The sequence below is a fragment of the Trypanosoma cruzi genome, genomic scaffold, assembly GCF_000209065.1.
Source record: "Trypanosoma cruzi strain CL Brener 1047053517131 genomic scaffold, whole genome shotgun sequence".
NCBI classification, from domain to species: domain Eukaryota; phylum Euglenozoa; class Kinetoplastea; order Trypanosomatida; family Trypanosomatidae; genus Trypanosoma; species Trypanosoma cruzi.
In genome coordinates, this window is record NW_001849574.1 from 601610 (window position 1) to 619888 (window position 18279).

General features: G+C 46.5%; 10 protein-coding genes across 10 annotated transcripts, besides 22 other annotated features; all 10 read right to left on the minus strand.

Annotated features, from left to right (window-relative positions):
• On the minus strand, positions 1 to 221 carry Tc00.1047053511517.5 (70 kDa heat shock protein, putative; the record flags this gene model as incomplete). Its single annotated transcript, XM_810611.1, has 1 exon — positions 1 to 221. A coding segment is annotated over one exon (221 nt), but the record flags the coding sequence as incomplete, so codon positions are not given.
• Positions 1 to 1118: a sequence feature (heterozygous, non-Esmeraldo-like haplotype).
• Positions 679 to 2034, minus strand: Tc00.1047053511517.10 (hypothetical protein, conserved; the record flags this gene model as incomplete). The annotated part of the gene is made up of 1 exon (XM_810590.1): positions 679 to 2034. The coding sequence occupies one exon, from the start codon at positions 2032 to 2034 to the stop codon at positions 679 to 681; it is 1356 nt and encodes a 451-aa protein (XP_815683.1).
• Positions 1119 to 1277: a sequence feature (haploid, non-Esmeraldo-like haplotype).
• Positions 1278 to 2161: a sequence feature (areas merged during assembly that could not be assigned to a particular haplotype. This can correspond to areas where the two haplotypes were merged or to regions with more than two copies in the genome that were merged during assembly.).
• Positions 2162 to 2267: a sequence feature (haploid, non-Esmeraldo-like haplotype).
• Positions 2268 to 18279: part of a sequence feature (heterozygous, non-Esmeraldo-like haplotype) that runs on past the window's edge.
• Positions 2490 to 2511: a microsatellite.
• Positions 2575 to 5106, minus strand: Tc00.1047053511517.20 (hypothetical protein, conserved; the record flags this gene model as incomplete). The annotated part of the gene is made up of 1 exon (XM_810591.1): positions 2575 to 5106. The coding sequence occupies one exon, from the start codon at positions 5104 to 5106 to the stop codon at positions 2575 to 2577; it is 2532 nt and encodes an 843-aa protein (XP_815684.1).
• Positions 5472 to 5519: a sequence feature (AT_rich).
• Positions 5625 to 5671: a sequence feature (A-rich).
• Tc00.1047053511517.30 (hypothetical protein, conserved) lies at positions 5763 to 6980 on the minus strand (the record flags this gene model as incomplete). Its single annotated transcript, XM_810592.1, has 1 exon — positions 5763 to 6980. The coding sequence occupies one exon, from the start codon at positions 6978 to 6980 to the stop codon at positions 5763 to 5765; it is 1218 nt and encodes a 405-aa protein (XP_815685.1).
• Positions 7339 to 7390: a sequence feature (T-rich).
• Positions 7441 to 7461: a microsatellite.
• Positions 7464 to 7491: a microsatellite.
• Positions 7595 to 7639: a sequence feature (AT_rich).
• Positions 7814 to 7839: a microsatellite.
• Positions 7912 to 7946: a microsatellite.
• Positions 8064 to 8094: a microsatellite.
• Positions 8472 to 8550: a sequence feature (T-rich).
• Positions 8557 to 9117, minus strand: Tc00.1047053511517.37 (reticulon domain protein, putative; the record flags this gene model as incomplete). The annotated part of the gene is made up of 1 exon (XM_810610.1): positions 8557 to 9117. One exon carries the CDS (start codon positions 9115 to 9117, stop codon positions 8557 to 8559), a length of 561 nt encoding a protein of 186 aa, XP_815703.1.
• Positions 9127 to 9163: a microsatellite.
• Positions 9612 to 9636: a microsatellite.
• Positions 9727 to 9756: a microsatellite.
• On the minus strand, positions 9860 to 10735 carry Tc00.1047053511517.44 (chaperone DnaJ protein, putative; the record flags this gene model as incomplete). The annotated part of the gene is made up of 1 exon (XM_810605.1): positions 9860 to 10735. The coding sequence occupies one exon, from the start codon at positions 10733 to 10735 to the stop codon at positions 9860 to 9862; it is 876 nt and encodes a 291-aa protein (XP_815698.1).
• Tc00.1047053511517.50 (hypothetical protein, conserved) lies at positions 10945 to 12099 on the minus strand (the record flags this gene model as incomplete). The annotated part of the gene is made up of 1 exon (XM_810593.1): positions 10945 to 12099. The coding sequence occupies one exon, from the start codon at positions 12097 to 12099 to the stop codon at positions 10945 to 10947; it is 1155 nt and encodes a 384-aa protein (XP_815686.1).
• Positions 12738 to 12790: a sequence feature (A-rich).
• On the minus strand, positions 13020 to 14969 carry Tc00.1047053511517.60 (C-1-tetrahydrofolate synthase, cytoplasmic, putative; the record flags this gene model as incomplete). The annotated part of the gene is made up of 1 exon (XM_810594.1): positions 13020 to 14969. The coding sequence occupies one exon, from the start codon at positions 14967 to 14969 to the stop codon at positions 13020 to 13022; it is 1950 nt and encodes a 649-aa protein (XP_815687.1).
• Positions 15150 to 15210: a sequence feature (T-rich).
• Positions 15469 to 16164, minus strand: Tc00.1047053511517.70 (RNA-binding protein, putative; the record flags this gene model as incomplete). The annotated part of the gene is made up of 1 exon (XM_810595.1): positions 15469 to 16164. One exon carries the CDS (start codon positions 16162 to 16164, stop codon positions 15469 to 15471), a length of 696 nt encoding a protein of 231 aa, XP_815688.1.
• Positions 16183 to 16249: a sequence feature (A-rich).
• On the minus strand, positions 16506 to 17549 carry Tc00.1047053511517.80 (replication factor C, subunit 2, putative; the record flags this gene model as incomplete). Its single annotated transcript, XM_810596.1, has 1 exon — positions 16506 to 17549. The coding sequence occupies one exon, from the start codon at positions 17547 to 17549 to the stop codon at positions 16506 to 16508; it is 1044 nt and encodes a 347-aa protein (XP_815689.1).

Consider the following 18279-nt stretch of genomic DNA (forward strand, 5'->3'; position numbering starts at 1 on the left):
ACCATCTTCTCCTGGCCCTTGAAGGCAACAACGGATGGAGTGGTGCGGAAGCCCTCAGTGTTTTCCAGCACGCGCGGCTTGTCGCCCTCCATCACAGCGACGCAGCTGTACGTCGTGCCCAGGTCAATGCCAATGACGTCGCCGGTCACCTTCGACGACTGCCAGCGAGCCAGTGACGCGGCCGCAAGGCTGCCTGCTCCGCACAAACGACGAGCGAACATGTTTTCTTACCTTAATTACTCTCTTTTTTCCTTACACTTTTTCTTCTCACTTATTGCGGTGTATCTGCAAAGAGTGGCAAAGCCAGGCAAAGTTAGTAAAAATAAAAAAAGGGGATGAGTGTGCAAGAGGTTGCGCATTGGACACATGGAGAGGAACGCCAACCAATGCCCTGATTAGCGGCCTGCTCGGGAGCAGCGCACAAAACACAACCTTTGACCCGACTGTCGGTCGGGTGCAAAAGGGAGCTTGTCTGTAAAGTAGGTCATGAAACGGCCCCTTTCCGTAATGAATACTGGATATTGGCGCTGCCACTGGCATCCTGTTAATTTCACTCGGGATTTTCGCTAGGGTGTTCCTTCTCCGTCGGGTTTGGGCGAGACGGTCCTCCTTCCCCACCGCCTTTTTCGGATTTGTATGCGGTGCGATATCAGTCACCTGCATCGTGTCTTATGTCTGCTACAGGGACTGCAATAAAATATGCTTTTTCATCTTGACAACATCCACGTAAGGTGGTATCTCCTCGTGGTACAGCTGCAGCACACGTCCCCAATATGCTTCCCCACCTATTATGGTAGAGAGTGTAGACTGGGCACGACGCTGCCGTTGAGACACCTGGTTGAATTGTGAGAGCGCTGTATAGCAGTAGTTGAATACGGCTTGTAGGTGCGCTGCCTTTTCCATCAAGGGCGTTAGGTTTCTGGTTTCGTCAGAGGGGTCAAGAACACTGATCTGTGAGTTGCGGTGGACTTTGGGCGTTGGGTTCGACATCCCATTCACTGTGACGGAATGGTTTACAAGGTCAAAGTTTGCAGCAAAGCCATAAGTCAGAAAGAAATCCATCATAAGGCGATTCGCATCTGGAAAGTCGCAAAAACTGTACGAGTTGATGATAGAAACAAACATGGTAGCAAGAGCCTCTCCGTTCAGGGCATCCTTGTCGGTGCCAGTATCGTCCATAATTTTGTTCTGGCGAAGAAGAGCATCCAGTAGTGTAAGTGTCGCGTGATATTCCTCGTTTGACGCTATTATTGTTCGAAATATATTCGATGCACGCTCTGCTTGAGATGCTTGAGGCCCATAGCGTATTGTAAGCCTCCTTCCAGATCTTGTGTCTGTCAACACAACACATGGCACTTCCCTGTAATCTGTATTGAACTCCACGCTTGCACCAAGACTGTTGGCAACATCTTGAATTTCCTTTTGGACGCGCCATAATTCCTCCGGTTCGACTGGGGAATTCTCCGCATAATAATGGAGCGTGACTTCTTTTAGTGGCGATAGTCCGGCAGCCGTCGTTGACATGGGCTTCATCACTACATTGGGCCACACCGCCTGCATGACTTCGTTTGCAAGACGCAGTGAGGAATCACTGCATTGTAATTCCTCCGGCGTGGCACGAAGAAATGACGCAAAAAGGCGTAGTTCTTCGGTGGCTTCCTCAGGCACGGCAAAACCAACACACCACGGCGGCCACGGTCGGCATTCCCGCGCTAATGCCTTCAACAACGGTCGAGTTGCGACCAGAATCACATTCGCAGTTTCTCGCGGTGGCTCAATAAAGTGAAAGCTGCCTGGTGTAGATTGTTTCGAGCGGCGTGAACCGTACGAGCCATTTTGGCTGCCTCGAAACCCCAGGCGATAACCAAGATTGGGAGTTCCAAGACTGCCTTGATGTGTAGACGGGCTGTAGTAGGCGCCCTGCATCGGTTCCTCCGCATTTTCGTTCGGCATCGGCGGCGATGACATTGGATACGAAAAAGGGGAGTTCTGCATAAAATTTCTATGCGTGTTGAAATGTCTCCCTCCTTTCATTATCCTTCGCTATTCTCTCTCTCTTTCTCTTTTTTTTTTTTTTTCGGACCCTCTGCGAGTTGTTGTTGCTTTACTATTTCCACTCACACAACAAGCTTCTTTTGAATAAGCAGGGGCGAAGCAAATTCGGTGAAGCGTGGTGATGGAAAGCGACTTCAAAGAGTCCGCACGAAATGTGTGGCACTGCACCCAAACACACACACACACACAAACACAGCTTTCGCTTGTACGCATCAGTATCATTACATCCAAGAATATAGAGAGGGCGGAAGAAAGGGAGATTGCGGCTGCTCGTCCCGCTCTTCCCACCTCCCACAGCGGTGAAACATAGACGCTGCTGATAAGGAATTGGAAGAGAATTACAAAAATATAAAAATAAAGATACACTGAAATGAACAGAATCATGCAGTACGGGTGTACCACTGGAAGAAGGACCCGCCACGTAACCCTCAAGCAAAAAAAAAAAAAAAAAAAAAAGATGATTGGGACGCAAAACATCCTCGCAGTTTTTGCCCGGTACTCATACGTGCAGACATTTTCCTAAAGTACTTCCCCATTTGCTTTTGGGTGCACTGAGCGACGTATCACCGGGGCTGCTGCCAAGAGATGTATCGCGTCACTGAGACCTATTATTGTTTCACCATCCTCCTTACTGCCCTCCTTTGGTTTCTCTGTGATCTCTTTAATGATGACCTTCGGTGTTAGCGGCTCCATCTCAGCAATTGCCCGCCCCACACTTTCGAGAGAAATCACCAACTCAGTACTCTCCGGGCTACGGTAATGGGAATACGAAGTTAATTTTTCCAACAATCCTACATAAAACTTCATACCCGATGCACATTCCTGGTCAAAAAGCGTAGACATGAACTTCCCTTCCGTGGCACAGAGAGATTCTACATCGTGGGTTGTGTCGGAGCCCATCGTATCCTTAAGGGCGGTAATTTCTTCCATTGTCTTCAGCTGCAACACTGGAGCGATACAGTCACTAATCGCTACCCGACGAAGGCGTGTTTTCTTCTGTCCCTTTGAAATACTAGTCAATTCAAAACGAACATTTTCCACGATCATCATGACATCGCAGGCAATACGCGCAGGGAATATACCGGAGAGAATCCCATCCAGAAGTAAGAACGAGGGTCTAGCACGTTCTTTATCTCTTATAAAATCCGCAATATTAATGGCAAGATGCTCCGCACCAACAAAGCCGTTGAGCGCTTCCCTCTTTTTTATCCGCTCGCGGAGGAAATCCTTGTAGAGTGCGGGGACATCAAGCGTATGTAGAAGAACGTCGGGGTGTGGTTGCAATACATCACCAAAAAAATCATGCACAAGAAGTAATATTTCCACCGGATCTAAACTCACGCGGGGAATAATGCCACATGCACGAAGATGGAGAGGAACATGAGACTCCACGCCTTGACCTATAAGAGGAAGGGTGGGTGCGACTGTTGGCATCAGTACCATCTTCCGCCGCTGCAGTTCCCGTGAAAGTGAGTTGACGCTCTCCACGAGAAACTCCACCTGGAGCCTTGTCTCAGTCAACCCGCCCACATTTGAGGTGATGGCTTCATCACCCTCAAGCGAAATGGACTTAACGGGAGCTGCAATATCCTTAAGCTCAGGAAGGGCCAAGTGAATTTTCTTCCAATCTGGACGAGGTGTAAGAATTTCCTTCCTCTCATACTCAACGGCTTCAAGAAGCTCCTTATTTTCTTTTTGGATAGCCTTTAGTTTCCTATCAATGACATCCACCTGCGTCCCTCGTACAGCGGCTGCGCGACGATACTGGCGAGCCATATTTTGTGCTGCCTGCAACTCGCCTTTAAGGTAGTCCCGTATAATTTCGTGATCCTGCACAGAAATAAAATTCTGATATTTTAATTTAAACTCTTCAAGTTGTTTCTGAGCTTCCCCTGCCATGACTTTAAATTCACTTAGTTCATCGATTTGGCTGTTGACGCAGGATAATTGAACCTCCAGTGACTTTGTCCGTTTATCGCTTTCCCGCAGGGAATTAATAAGAACAAGTTGTTTCTCCAGTTCATTTTTGATGACCTCGCCCATTTCTTTAATCTTCTTTTGGGCATCCTGCAGCTCCTTTTCGTTCTCATGACGCGTCCGTGGTGTACGCTGCAAGCGTGGCTCCAACGTGGTATTCCAATCATTGCTGGGAACGAGTAACGTTTCTTCTTTTGCCGCGTTTTGGGCCTTTTCCAGCTCTTTCATTAAATTACTTACGGTGGACCTCAGTTCGGCCAACTCCATGGCATTTTGCTGCTCAAAAGCATTCCGTTGAGAATGCTCCGTAATAACATCTGCAAGCAACTTCGCCTGTTCTTGAATAACACCATCGTAGACACTCATTATATCGTTGAGAATATTGCCATACGCCGGGAGCGCATCAATAATGGCAAAAAAGGCCTCACGAAAGGGCTGTAGACGGTCTTGCACGGTAAGGGGTGAGCCTCTACTTAATGTTGCATCCATTTCCCGATAAATGTAGCGTTCTAGTGTGTTTACAAGGGGAGGAAGTGAATCCCTGGAAGTACTGCGGAGCGTCATCGAGTTGAGCATATCCATCGTCCCAGAATAACTTTGATTCATCTTCTTGGATAAAGACAACGCATTTACCGCCACATTTTTGTACAATTTTTCGAATTGTGTAGAGTGAAGAAGCGGAGATCGGGGGCGCTGCAAATCATCTCCACTGGCATCCATTAATGGCGATGCCCGAGCTTTGCTGTGACCAACGGTTGCCGCTTTGGAGGCCACACATGCTTCCATTCCCCCTTCTCTTCTATTCTTACTCATCTTGCTGCTGTTGCTCTTTGTCATGAATTTTTGCGTTGCACCTTTTTTCCGACTGGTAATTAACGTACATGCGGACGGACCAATCTCTCGCAATGAGGCTGTGAAAATCGAGCCATCCTCGCCGCACACAATTGGTTTGTACGGCAGCTGTGGCAAGTGTTTGTTGCCCAGCACGACGGAGGGGACGGAGGGTGAAGTGATATGCTGCACTCCCTTGAGTGGCAGCGTGCGGGAAGGGCAAATAGAGCGTCCGGTATCCATTTGTCGCTACACGGTACGCAGAACCACAAAACGTTCTGTTTTTCTTTTTATTTCGACAATTCAAATGTTTTTGGAGAATATCTCTCCCTTTCTTCTGCTAAATGACTCTTCTGTTTTCGGCGCCAGACGTCTGTAAAAGAGGCGTCCACAGAAAGACAAAAGGGCAAAAGTACCTGAAGGAAAAAAAAAAAAAAGAATGGCGGCAACTTGTAGCACAGTCCGTCGGGATGTGGTGAAACAAACAATTGTCTGCGCACAGACACACAGGCAATAAGGGAGGATGTGAGGTAAATGGCGTCTAGTTCCTCCAATCTCCTCCTAGGAGCAGCAACGATGTCAAAACACTAACAACGCAAAGCACATACATATAAATATATAAATATATAAATACATTAAAAAAAGAAAAAAAAAATGGAATGAGGTTAGGGAAAAAGAGGGGGGCCACGAGAAAAACGAAAAAAACAACAACAACAAAAATAAACGCATAAGGCATTAAACTTACCCCCTCTTCTCCCCTCAAAAAAAAAAAAAAATAATAATAAATAAATAATTAAATAAAAAAAAATATATTTTCTCTTCGATTTACTCATACTCACATATGTTTGGGTTTCATTCTTTTCTCCATTCCTCCTTTATTGTTGGAAGGGCAAATCAACTCATGCGCGGGCCTCAAATATGCCCCATACAAGTCCACCTTCACTCTGATTGATGAGGTCAAGTGTCTCCTTAATGTCGAAGACACGGGATTGCCCAACGCCATTGTCATTGTTGATTTCGGAAAACGACCGTACAGCGTGATTCTTCCTTGGACGAATAAAGTCAAAGTTAAGGTCCATCTTAGCTCGCTCCTCCTCCAAGATGACTCGGTACTCTTCTTCTGTGAAGGTGGAATTGACAGGGCGCAGTTTTTTTTTTAAATCACGCAAAGTATTTTCCGTCACTTCGGGTTTACCTTGTACCCGATAATCTAAAAAGGCAAGACGACATTTGTTGATAATCTTCTGGGTGTTCAGGTCTTGTGTGCCGACCAGGTAAACCTCATATTCATACGGCGCGAGAATGGAAGCCATTTTGGGGAATATGTGTGTGGTGGGTCCTTGGCGCACCACCCGGAGTCGACTGCCTATCCACTGAAAGAAGATCAACAGCGATTGACGCTCCTCCGCTGCACCAAGTGTTATGCGGAAGAGACCAAAGAGCCACTTTGCTGCGGGCAGTTGCTTCACAAGCTCAAAGATGCCTCCGTTACCGGCACCAGCAAGCGTCAAATGGAGTGGATTAGCCTCAAAGGTAGCCCAATTCAACGGGCCAAGTTTCATGTGAAGGGCTTCCAGAACGCTCCTTGTGTTGTCGTCGATATCGCAGGGGACGTTTTGAATTTGAAAGGAGGTGAAACTTGGCATCTCATACACTTCATCATCCGACGAATGGCGCGACAATGCCCTGGATATTGAATGTGGTCGTGATGGTGGTATTGAATCACGATGCATCGTCCACTGTTGTTCCTTTATGCAACGTTTATATTCCTCTTGTATCTTCTCCAGTGAGAAGTTGCCAGCGTCCGTGACAAACACACTGCGCATCTGCTGAACTAAAAAGGGAAGGGAAAGTGATGACCTGTCCGTCGTGGAGATGCCGGCAGCACCGTGAAGCACATTTTTAAAAAGGTTTATTTCCGCAATGCCCTTCCCACGCTTGACAACGCCGCAGTTGGGGCCGACAAAAATAACGTAGATGAACTTGTTGCGCCTAAAGGTCCCCATGCCCACGGGAAATTTTGTGTACAGTAGCTGCACCTGCGTGTCATCCAACCGCTTAAATGCATTCTCCACATCATTTGAACCGCGGGATACACAAACCACCCTGGCATCCATCACACCCTTTTTCTCTTCTCCCCCCAATTTCTTTTTTTTTTTTTTTCCTTCCTTCTTCTGCAACTCCCTCCTTTTTCTCTTGCTTTGCTACAGCTTCCACGTGGCTGCGTCTGTAGCGTTGTCCGATACCACCAAGCCGCACTGCAAACCCGCCCCCCTCTCTCCCTTTCTCTATGGATATGGATATATCTCCTATCATTAACAGGGAAAACAATGAGGCAAGAAACAGAAATAAATGATTTGTGCCATTGACGGAGGAAAAAAAATCCCCATCGCATCAAAGTGACGCGATAAAACTCATTTCCCTCCTGAAAATAACAATTTACATGCTGTAGCACCAAATTCCCTCATTTTCCATTTTTTTTTCCTTTTCTTCCGTCTCCTTTTCTTTTCCTTTTTTCTTTTCTTTTTCATTTTCATTTTTTTCCCCTCGTTGTGTCAAATTCATCTGCTCAGCAATATAAATAAATAAATAAATAAAAATGTGCGTGTGTGTGTGTGTGTGTGTGTGCCCATTTGTAATATATAAATATATATGGGTGTATATATAAGTGTATGTTCTCCTCCCTCATTTCTAACAATTTTCTTATTATTTCATTTTGCAAGCTTTTCTCAATTAATAACTTTTTATTTCTTATTTATTTATTTATTTTTTTTTTCGGTGATTGTTGTTGCCACCACGCAGCCTTTGTTTCCTTTTAAGGATGTGCATTCGAAGTTAACGTCCACCCGCGGTGCCGGATGGTTTCCCCCAAATTCTTCACTTGTCCATCCGCACCCTCGCCCATTTCTTCCTCAATAAATCCCACTTTCGTCTCCCCCCTCCACGCACGCAAAAACAAAAACAAAAACAAAAACAGGCAGGCAACTACGCGGGAACGAAAGGGCACATGAACCATCACGAAAACGGCCTCGGAGGCAAACAGCAGCAACACACACACACACGCACACGCACACGCACACGCAAGCAGATAAATTGAATCAACCACACAAAACCTCAATAAAAAACAAACCGAACCAAAAACTTCTTTGAACATTTAAATAAAGTGAAGTATGAAGGAAAGAGGCACAAACAAACAAACCAAAAAAAAAAAAAAAATCAAAAAAAAAAAAACATTTGAGTGAATGTAAAATGAAGTGAAAGGCAAATAACCACGAAGATGTAAAAAACACGGCAACTGCAGGGAAAACAAAACAAACAAACAAAAAAAAAACGAAGGAATTTCTGTTCGTCCGTGCGAATAAAGACAAACAGAAGACATTTTGTGTGTTGGAAAAAATTCTCAGTCCTCTTCTCATCCCTTCCCCTCCCTCCACCATGCACAGATGCAAGCATGCACCTCCCCAACTTCTCTCCATTTCTTTTTTTAATTTTTTATTATCATTTCCACTTTTTCCTCTCCCCTCTCAACCCCCCCTCACATCCTCCTTTGACTCACGCAGCGTGTTTTTTTTTTCTTTTCCCATCGCCATCATGTTCCTAATAGACTGTTTTTTTTTTCTTTCTTTCTTTTCTTTTTTAAAATTATTTTCTCTCTTTTTTTCTTCCTTCCTTCCTTTTTTTTCTTTTCCACCTTTACTCTTTCTTCTTGGTCGCCTCTTCCACCTTTGTTTTGATCTTCCCCATGTATTTCTCCACCTGAGCCGTGGCAGCGCTGATCCAATTGTCGATCAAATCCTTCTTCTTCTCGTACACCGCAGGAACGGTGAAGGCCAACAAAAGAAAAAACGTGAGAAGGGCGGCGTCGGAGACGAGGTTGCCGAGAAGAGCAACCACGAAGCTCACCAGCGTGACGAGCCCGGAGCGGCGGTAGTCACGCCACGTCACGAGTTGGTGCATGGACTCAAGGGCCGTCACCAGCCGGGGCGTGGCGCAGTCCACAAGGCGGTTGACAGCCTCGTGGATGTCGTCGGAGGTGAGGTGCCATCGATTCGTGAAGCCCAACAGAACGCCGGCCAATAGGACCAACTGCAGGATGCGGCAGAGGAACGTCACCATTGTGTATTTCATAAGGCAAAAAAACGTCAGGACGGAAAGTACGGTTCCAAGAAGTACACCCGTAACTTTTGGGCGGTGCCACGCTAGCATATCCCACAGAGACATGCCCCTGCTCTCAGAAATGATACAAAACGCCATCGTTACCGCTCCTTCTTTCCTTCTTTCTTTCTGTTTTTTCTTTTTTAACCGTCTTTTAACCTTTGTTTTGTTGTATACTCACTGCTTCCTGTTACGCACAATAAAAAAGAAAAGGAAAGAAGTTCGGTGGGATGCATAGAAATGATGTATTAAATAAACGCTTGTCATGTATTCAATAAAACGTGGAGGAAATAAATCCAATAGCTGCGATGCACCCTGAAGAGTCCGTACACACAAACACATGTCTTGTGCACATGAGGGCAAAAAGCTAAAGAAATAACAGCCTGTAAAAGACGAATAGCAACATTTTGCCCCTCATGGGATTCCCAAAGCAACAAAAAATTGGCAGTACTCATAAATAAGCAAAAAAAAAAAAAACAACAACAACACATAAATACGCTCACTCTCTACAATAGAAGAAAAGAATCCTGTCAACCAAAAAAAAATCACACAAACCCATTAACCATTTCTTTACCACACAAATATGCGCATACACAAACAAACAAACAAACAAAAAAAAGGGCCTGCCACGCAAATAAAGGACAAACCTCACAAGCCCAGAGTCATTGACGGTCTCAACAAAAACAACAGCATTAACCAAATAATCATAAAAAAAAAAAAAAAAAAAAAGAAAGAAAAGAGCCCTGACTACCATAACTCGTCAAAACCAAAACCCCTTCTACTATGACTCGTAAATCAATATTTAAATACTTCCTCTTCATTTTTATCTTATTCGCTCGGCCTAAGATGGGTATGGCGATATTCGGTAAGCTTTGTGCGCCAGCGTCAACGTCCAGTCATCATACTCGAGGCCCTTTGCACTCATTCGCTCCATGATGGCCTCCACACTCTCTGTAATAATGGTTGGTGTCAACCCCTGCTTCGGACCATCCGTGTACAACTGCAGTAAAATGTGATACATTGTCGCCCCTGCACGCGACTCAGTAAATTCTTCCCATCTGTCTATGGTGCCGAAGCAGCTGCACAGATGTGGTGCACCGTAACCAGTCACTCGATGGTAGTGACTTAGCGCAAGCACCAAGGGCTCGGCCACGTCAATAGTGTCAAAGCAGTGACAGTGCAGGGCAGAACAAAAAAGCTCATCCATCTCATTACTTGTCTTCGCGCGTGGAAATGCGCCGTAGAACATTTGTCGCTGTTCTCCAAGACGTTTAGCCAGAGATTCATACCAGACATCCGACTGCCGCTGATACCTTCCACTTCTTCCTTCTTCCTTCTCTTCTGCACGTTCCGGAGCTGCACTATCGACTGTCGTCTTGGAATACATGCCATGACACATTTCCTCTCGTTCTTGCACACGGCGGGTGCACTTTTCGTAGGCATCCTTGATAAAAAGAAATTTCGCTCCACTGCCACCAACGTCAGGGTGCTCTGTTTGACATTTTGCCCGATAGGCCTCCTTTACCGTCTCCATACTGCTGCTTTGACTGATTCCCAGTGCCGCAAAAGGACACGACGACGACGATGGAAGAGATCGAGAGCCGGTGTGCTCCTTTTTGTTACTCTCACAGCGTCTCGAAGTGTCATGACAACACATGAAACAGACGTGGGCCGAATTAAATCCCGCTAACGTCTTCCTGGCTGTCCTTCGAATCATAAGAGCAGCATCCTAAAGAAATGTCTTCCTTTGCAGGTGCAGGTAGGCAGAAAGCAGGCAAATGTTCCTGGCGGGATAAAAGGAAGACGCACCCTCCATGGGCTCCGTTTTTTTTTTCTTCTTAAATTTCCATTTTCCATCCGTTCCCTCCCCCACTGCGGGCCCCTACTCCTCTTCTGTCATTGTGCCCCTTTCCCCCAATACGAGAACTATTCCGCGGAAACAAAATACGGCAGCATTCCTCTCCCAGACCGGAAAAACTCCTCCAGGGTACAATTCGGCTGCACATCTCGGTTCTGCGCCCAACGTGCAAAAAAATCAGCTTTGCATATGATTTTTCCGCCATATTTTCCCTCAAATTGCTCCATGTATTTTAAGCGAAACCCCCAATACCACAAATTGTAGCCGCACTGCTGCAGTGCCTCGCCCAGTAGTTTTGTGGCAAACGTGCCGAATCCCTCGGGCGAGCGCTGCATGGTAAACATCGTGAAATCGTGGTGCACACAACCAAGAGAGAACCCCAGGCAACCAGCAAGGACATTGCCACTGCTCTTTTCCAGGAGCTCCACCGACATGATTTTCACTCCATATTCTGGACAAGCCGCCAAATCCACAAGAAGATCAATGTAGCTTTCCTTTAACCATGTATTCCCCTTTTTCTCCAGATGATATTCCCGCGCCAGGCACAACGAGTCCCGAATATCTCGATTTACAGCCACCGCAAAAAGGTCACACAACATAATACGTCGAACCTTCTTGCTCTTCCGCCAGGCAATGTTTTCCTGCTTCAAGTCCAAACAGAAACGACCTTTACTACCGTTTGGAAGCGTGTACACGGGTGCCTCACGTATTGCATCAGGGATTGCAAAAAGAGAGTGGTAAAACAAATGCTGCAACAACGTCGTATTCTCCCATCCAAAATGTTCAATCAACATCCAACTGCTTCTCTGTGACAATAAACAATCAAGGAAGTCATCACGGTAGAGAAGTCTCACATCCAAAATGGTATTTGCTGCAAGAAACGCCAATGGTCCTCTGTTTATACACGTCTTCACAATAAAGAATTTCACTGGGGCGTCCACTCCGTTTCTACCAACACCGAGGCAACTTTCCAAGTTTTTATCACGCGTAGACGACTCCTCGGTCGACGGCCCCACGCCGACAAGGTATGCCCTTCCTGTATCCAAGGCCCACAAGGTTGCCATATATTCGCCCGATGACTCTTGGAATCTTGCGTGAAGCGGAAATTTTTGCTCGGACAGAAAAGAACCCTCTGCATCGGCCGGCTGACAGCCGTGAATGGTGAATGGGGACAAACTCAGCACATCCAAGTAATTCTCACCCGCCCGCCAGTGTAGACCCATAACTGTCCAACCAATTCTCTCGCCCCGCCCAACGCAACCAGTATTTAGCAAAAGGATCCACTAAAGACAAGCAGCAACTGAAAAAAATGGGGAAGTCTACGTTGCCCTAATCCCATTTCTCCATCGTAAAACAATATCGAAAAAAAAAAAAAAAGGGGGGCAACAAGGGCGATAAAAGCAAAATAATACGTTGAACGCACGTCCCTCCACCCCTGCATGCCATGAGATTGTCAATATTCCTTCCCCCCCCCCTGAAAAGCATGGGTCAGCTGATCCATAATTCACTGCATAGTTTCAATTGCAATAAAAAGAGCAGTTTTCTTTCTTTCTTGAAAGAACTCTGACGCACCACGTTGATGGGAACCCGAGCCCTCCTCTCCTCAAAAAATAAAAAAAAAAAATGATGATCATTTTGGCTGCACAAAACAATGACGTTCACAAATATGTAATTGAACATGCATGTAAGTTAGACAACCTCTTCTCAGCCATTCTTTTTCTATGGGTCCAGCAGAAACCACGCAAAAAAAGAAAACCCCCAAACAAACAAAAAAACAAAAACCGACACTCGCCACGTACAGAAAATATGTCTCCATCGCCTTCAGGTCCCCACACCTGCGAAGTAAAACGCAACAACACGGAAGAATAAAAGCACAGACGTACATGTAAACAAAAATAAAAACAAAATCCAAAAAATATTTCAAGAAAACACTAAAAACATCATCATCCGTTGGTAAAAACAAATCACCATTCCAACCCAAATCCATGTTCAATCCTTCATTCCCCCAAACATTACATTCAAAAAGAGGCTCTCATCGTTTTGCTTCTCACACGGTTGCCATTTCCTCTTTACCCCTACTCAAACCCAAATACATAAGACAAAATCAAAAAAAAAAATATTATATTCCTTTTTCTTTCTTGTTTTACGATAACCCTGTGATAACACCTGTCTCACCGTCAATTTCTATGCCATAAAATGCGGGTCGAGTGGGAAGACCCGGCATGGTTGAAATGTCTCCAAGAAATGGAAAGACAAATTTCGCACCACAGTTGACACGAACGTCACGAATGGGCACTATGAAGCCCGTCGGAGCGCCCCTCAAAGAAGGGTCATGAGAGAAACTGTATTGTGTCTTTGCCATGCATACAGGGAACAAGCCGTAGCCACAGCGTTCAAACTCCTCCAACTTCTCGGCTGTGTCATTAAGATACTCCACACCGGCTGCCCCATATATTTCTTTGCAGATCTTTTCAATTTTTTTCTTGAGGCTGTCCGTGTCCAGATACAACATGCGGAAGTCCACCTGCACATTCTGTGTCGCCCGAATGACAGCCTCGGCAAGTTCTACAGCGCCCGCTCCGCCTTTAGCCCAGTGATTCGTCACCACAACGTCAAAGGCACCTGTCGCACCTCGGACAAGTTCCTTCACGAGTTCCAACTCCGCCGGAGTGTCCGTTGCGAAATGGTTCAACGCAACAATTACGGGGACACCAAACTTTTGTATATTCAAGACGTGGCGAATAAGGTTCGAACATCCTTCACGAACAGCCTCAACATTTTCAATACCCGCCTTGCTTGGTTCCACTCCACCATGAAACTTCAAGGCTCGGACCGTGGCAACAACCACAGCACCGTCTGGCTTTAGTCCACTGGCCCGACATTTGATGTTAAAAAACTTTTCGCAGCCTATATCGGCACCAAAACCCGCTTCCGTTAGCACGAATCCATTCGGACCGGCCAGTTGTAGTCCAATTTGGTCTGCGATAATACTACTGTTTCCGTGAGCAATGTTCCCAAAGGGTCCCGCATGCACAAGAACGGGTGTACCTTCTAGCGTTTGCATGAGCGTGGGTTCGATTGTATCCCTCATCAACGCAGTCATGGCTCCGGCACAACCGATATCTTCCGCAGTAATCAATTCCCCCGACACACTTTTCGCCACTACAATAGCACCAAAACGAGCACGCATGTCGGTTAGATCTTTAGAAAGAGCAAGAATGGCCATTAGCTCAGAGGCAACAGAAATATCAAACCCTGTTTTCCTTGTTACACCCTTTTCTTCCTTCCCTTGACCAATTGTAATTTCTCGCAACATTCTATCGTTAACATCTGTCACGCGCCTCCAAGAGACGGTGTCGGGGTCAATATTTAAGCGAGCAAAGCGGGTCCGCTCTTGGGGGGTCAAATCCTTTGGATCCTCCTTCGAAATACCCAGCTTTTCTAGCCGTTTTCGCATGATGGGTGTAAAGTTTTTTAGGTCGGCGGTGAGACGTCGGTAGAGAGCCTCATCACTCTGCGTGCGCTCGTGAAAGATCCTTGTGTCAATGGCCGCTGCCAACAAATTGTTGGCCGCTGTGATGGCATGTATATCCCCTGTACCGTGAAGATTAAATTCTTCCATTGGAATCACTTGACTATAACCACCCCCAGCAGCTCCCCCCTTTATACCAAACGTGGGCCCTTGTGATGGCTGCCGGATGCACGCAAATGTGGGTCGGTGTAGGTGGGCGCAGAGGGACTGTGCGAGACCAATAGTTGTGGTACTCTTGCCCTCACCGAGTGGCGTCGGATTCATGCCCGTCACAACAACGTACTTCCCAGGCGGTGAATTTTGTAGCCGCTTGAGAATGCTTGTTTTCACCTTGGCCCTTGTGGATCCATAGAGGTTGAGTTCCGAGGAGTGGATGCCAAAGGCCTCCGCGACAAGATTAATTGGATGGGGTTTTGCACTTTGGGCAATTTCCAGGTCGCTCGGGACGGGGTCAAAGCATTGGATTCGATGCACAGTTGACATCATCTGTGAAGCGAAACCAATCCACCAGAAACAAACGCGGTGCAAGATAAAAAAAAAAGAGGGCTGCTCAAAGTTCATTTAAATAAAATGAAAGAGGAAAAAGAGAGGCATCCACATTTCCAGGCATCACACGAGAAAGCGATATTCGCCACGTACAAACACACACCAGCGAGAAACAGAGAGGGAGGGGCACAACTGTCAAAATTCACGTGGAGTTTTTGTTTTTATTTTTTATTTTTCTCCTCAAGGACCCACGTCTTTTTTTTTTTTTTCCCTCATTTTCCTCATTTTTTTTTTTTATGTTTTTTTTTTTTTTCTTGAAATGAGCGCGTGGGTGGTTCCGGTTGATATATTTCTTCCCTTCTCTCCCTTGGCTTTTTTCCCTGCCCCGTCTGCTGCAGCTGCCACCGTGGGTGATATGAGACACCACCGCGTGCTCCGGTGATGATTTCTCCTTCAAGAGACGCCACAGCACGTCACGCTGTGTACGCGAGTTTGACAAGCCACCTTCTCCACCTTCTCTCTCTCTCGCCTCGCGTCAGTCGTCATACACATATTCCAGTTTTACCTCCGGTTGTTAATGCACTCCGCCGCGTCCACGTCCACGACCGCGTCCTCGCGCCATTCCACCAAAAGGGTTAAAGCCACCCCCAGCACCGCCCATCATGCTTGCAGCCATCATTGTTGCAGCCATCGCCATCTGCTGTTGCATCGCACCCGGTCCACCCCCGCGATAGCCGCCCCGGGAAAAGCCACTCGACCCCCTACCGCGCTGGAACGCCGGAATGTTATCACGTTTCATCGCAACATTCAGTGGTTTGCCATGTAGTGACTGGCCATCCTTCAAGATTCCCGCGGCGGCCTGTTCGGGCGCTTCAAACTCTATGTACGCATTGCCTTTCAACTGCCCAGTAAACTTATCGCGCAACATAGTAAGGCGTTTAATCGTACCGCATGAACTGAAAAATACTCGGAGTTCACCTTCCGTTGTACGAGGGTCCAGGCCCCCCACAAAGATAGAGGTGTTTTTTGTGGCTACAAAACCCGTGCTCTTTCGATGACCTTCGTCCTGTGCCGCCGTTTCCTGCAGCGTCTTTAGCCGCAAATCTTCCTGTAGATCACTCACTTGTCGCTGCATTTCCTGCAGCTCGGCCTCTGGATCCATCTCGGTATTGAACTGGACACCATTCTCATCTGACGGCTTCGAAGACATGTCCCCTCTTTCCCTCTTTCTCTCCTTAATATGGACGCAAGAGAAGAGCAGCGCGTGCATCACACCAATTGTTCATTTAAAAAAAGCAAAAAAAAAAAAAAAAAAAAAGAAAAACCACAACAACTGCAAAAAAAAAAAAAAAAAACAAGTAAATAATAATAATAACATTCTTTGCGCTTCAGCAGAGAGCACCCAACTTCTTTCGCTGCAATGCAAGGCATGCCGTCCTCCTTCTTTTTATTCTTCTCTCGTTGGTGTCATATACCTGCGCCCGCCCACTCAGAGAAGCAACGCCATGCAAAAACGCCAGAAAAGGTGCAATGCATCCCTCATCTCAAAGGATCTATTTTTTCTCGTTCTCTTGTTTCCAATAATTAATCATATCCCCCATCCCTGACGAGTCACAGGGAGCAGATTGTGGTCCCCAAGTCCAGAAGCTGCAGAAATTCATCGCCGCCGTCTGACAAACGCCGCTCCACATCACAGAGCTTCAATGCGATGCGACTCCTCACAAGAGAATTCAAAGGGCAGCTTGAGCCAACAATATATTGATGCAGCTGCGAAAGAAGCTGACTTGCCGGGAATCCCTGCCCAACAATCTCCTTCGTCAAGGAATACATGCCATCAAAGTCTTTCGTCACAAGCGCCTTCAAGTACTTTTCCAACAGCTCCATTGGTACGCTACCCGACACCTCCAAAAAGTTTTCTTTTGTAAGGTCACTCCCATGCGCTTTCTGTGCGTACTGCAAATACATGATGGCAGACCGCAAGTCTCCACCACTCACACGATCCAGCGCCTCCAAAGAGGCATCCGATACGGTTATTTCCTCCATCTTTGCAATTTCTCGAATCCGATCGTACAAGGTTTCTCTTACAAGAGGTTTGAACCGATACTTGGCGCAGCGGCTGGCTATGGGATCGATGATACGGCTGACATAATTACAGAGAATACAAAAACGTGTGACATCGCTGAAGTCCTCCATCATCCGGCGCAAGGCGGCCTGTGCATCCGGTAGCAACGCGTCCGCTTCGTCCAGAATAATGAGCTTGAATTGAGGGACAGGGTACACCTGGCCATCGGACTGCACTTTATGCCCGACGTTACCCACTGCCGTCTGTGCAAACACCTTCACTTTTTCTCGTATGACTTGAATACCACGATCGTCACTCGCATTCATCTCTCGCACGCGGCTGTGCACGTAATCCGGCCCAAAGAGTTCCCGCGCCACGGCAAGGATTGCAGTCGTCTTTCCTGTGCCCGGCGGACCGTGGAAGAGAAAATGGGGCATGCTTGCAGACGATTGGAGACTGGCCCGCAGTGCACACACCGCCTCCTCCTGTGATTTCACTTCGCTCAGTGTCATTGGCCGGTACTTCTCCACCCACGGCGTGGCATTGGGCTTCGACTCAATACGCGGCTTTTTGGCCACAGAGATGCACGCCATCACTCTTTTCTTTCCACTGCTCCTAACTACAATGCCCTACCACTGCCACCAGCACCACAAAACCCTCTTACACGTGACACTGCGTTTTCCTGCAAGAAAAACAAAAATCAATAAAAACCCAAATCAACAGTCACAAACGACAGCGAAAAAAAAAAAAAAAAAAGGGAGGCCACAACAACAATGAAACCAGAAAGTCAACAGTATCATGGATAATGTGATGCGTCGCAAATCAAATAAGGCATTGTGGGTGCAGCAGGAATATTTATGCAAATATACTGATGTAATTTCGTGTCGCGTCCCATAAAAAAAAAGTCAATACACAAATTTTCAGATTTCATTTTCCCTCTTTCTATGTTGTAGCAGGTGGTGGCTATTTTCTTCACACATTTCAACTCACGGGAAGTCCAAAAGGTACTCCTCCCCTCTCGCTCGTATTCTCATCAATCACCTTTTCCTTTTTCTGTTTCATCTTTGTTTTTACTGCCGTTATGTGTCGGTCCCTTCGTTTCCCGCTCCCGCCATGCCAACCTTTGGAACAATGCATTCACCCCTCCGCAGAACTTTTTTGTCTCAGTCTAATAAGCATGTCAGCATTGCCGTATAAAGGAGACAAGAGTTTCTTCCATAATTCATTGGGAAAGCCCATGGCATTTCCAGCGCTCATTACCTCCTCATTTCAATCTTTGCTGCTGCTTATGCCGTCATCAATTACGCGAGTTAAGGCGTGAAT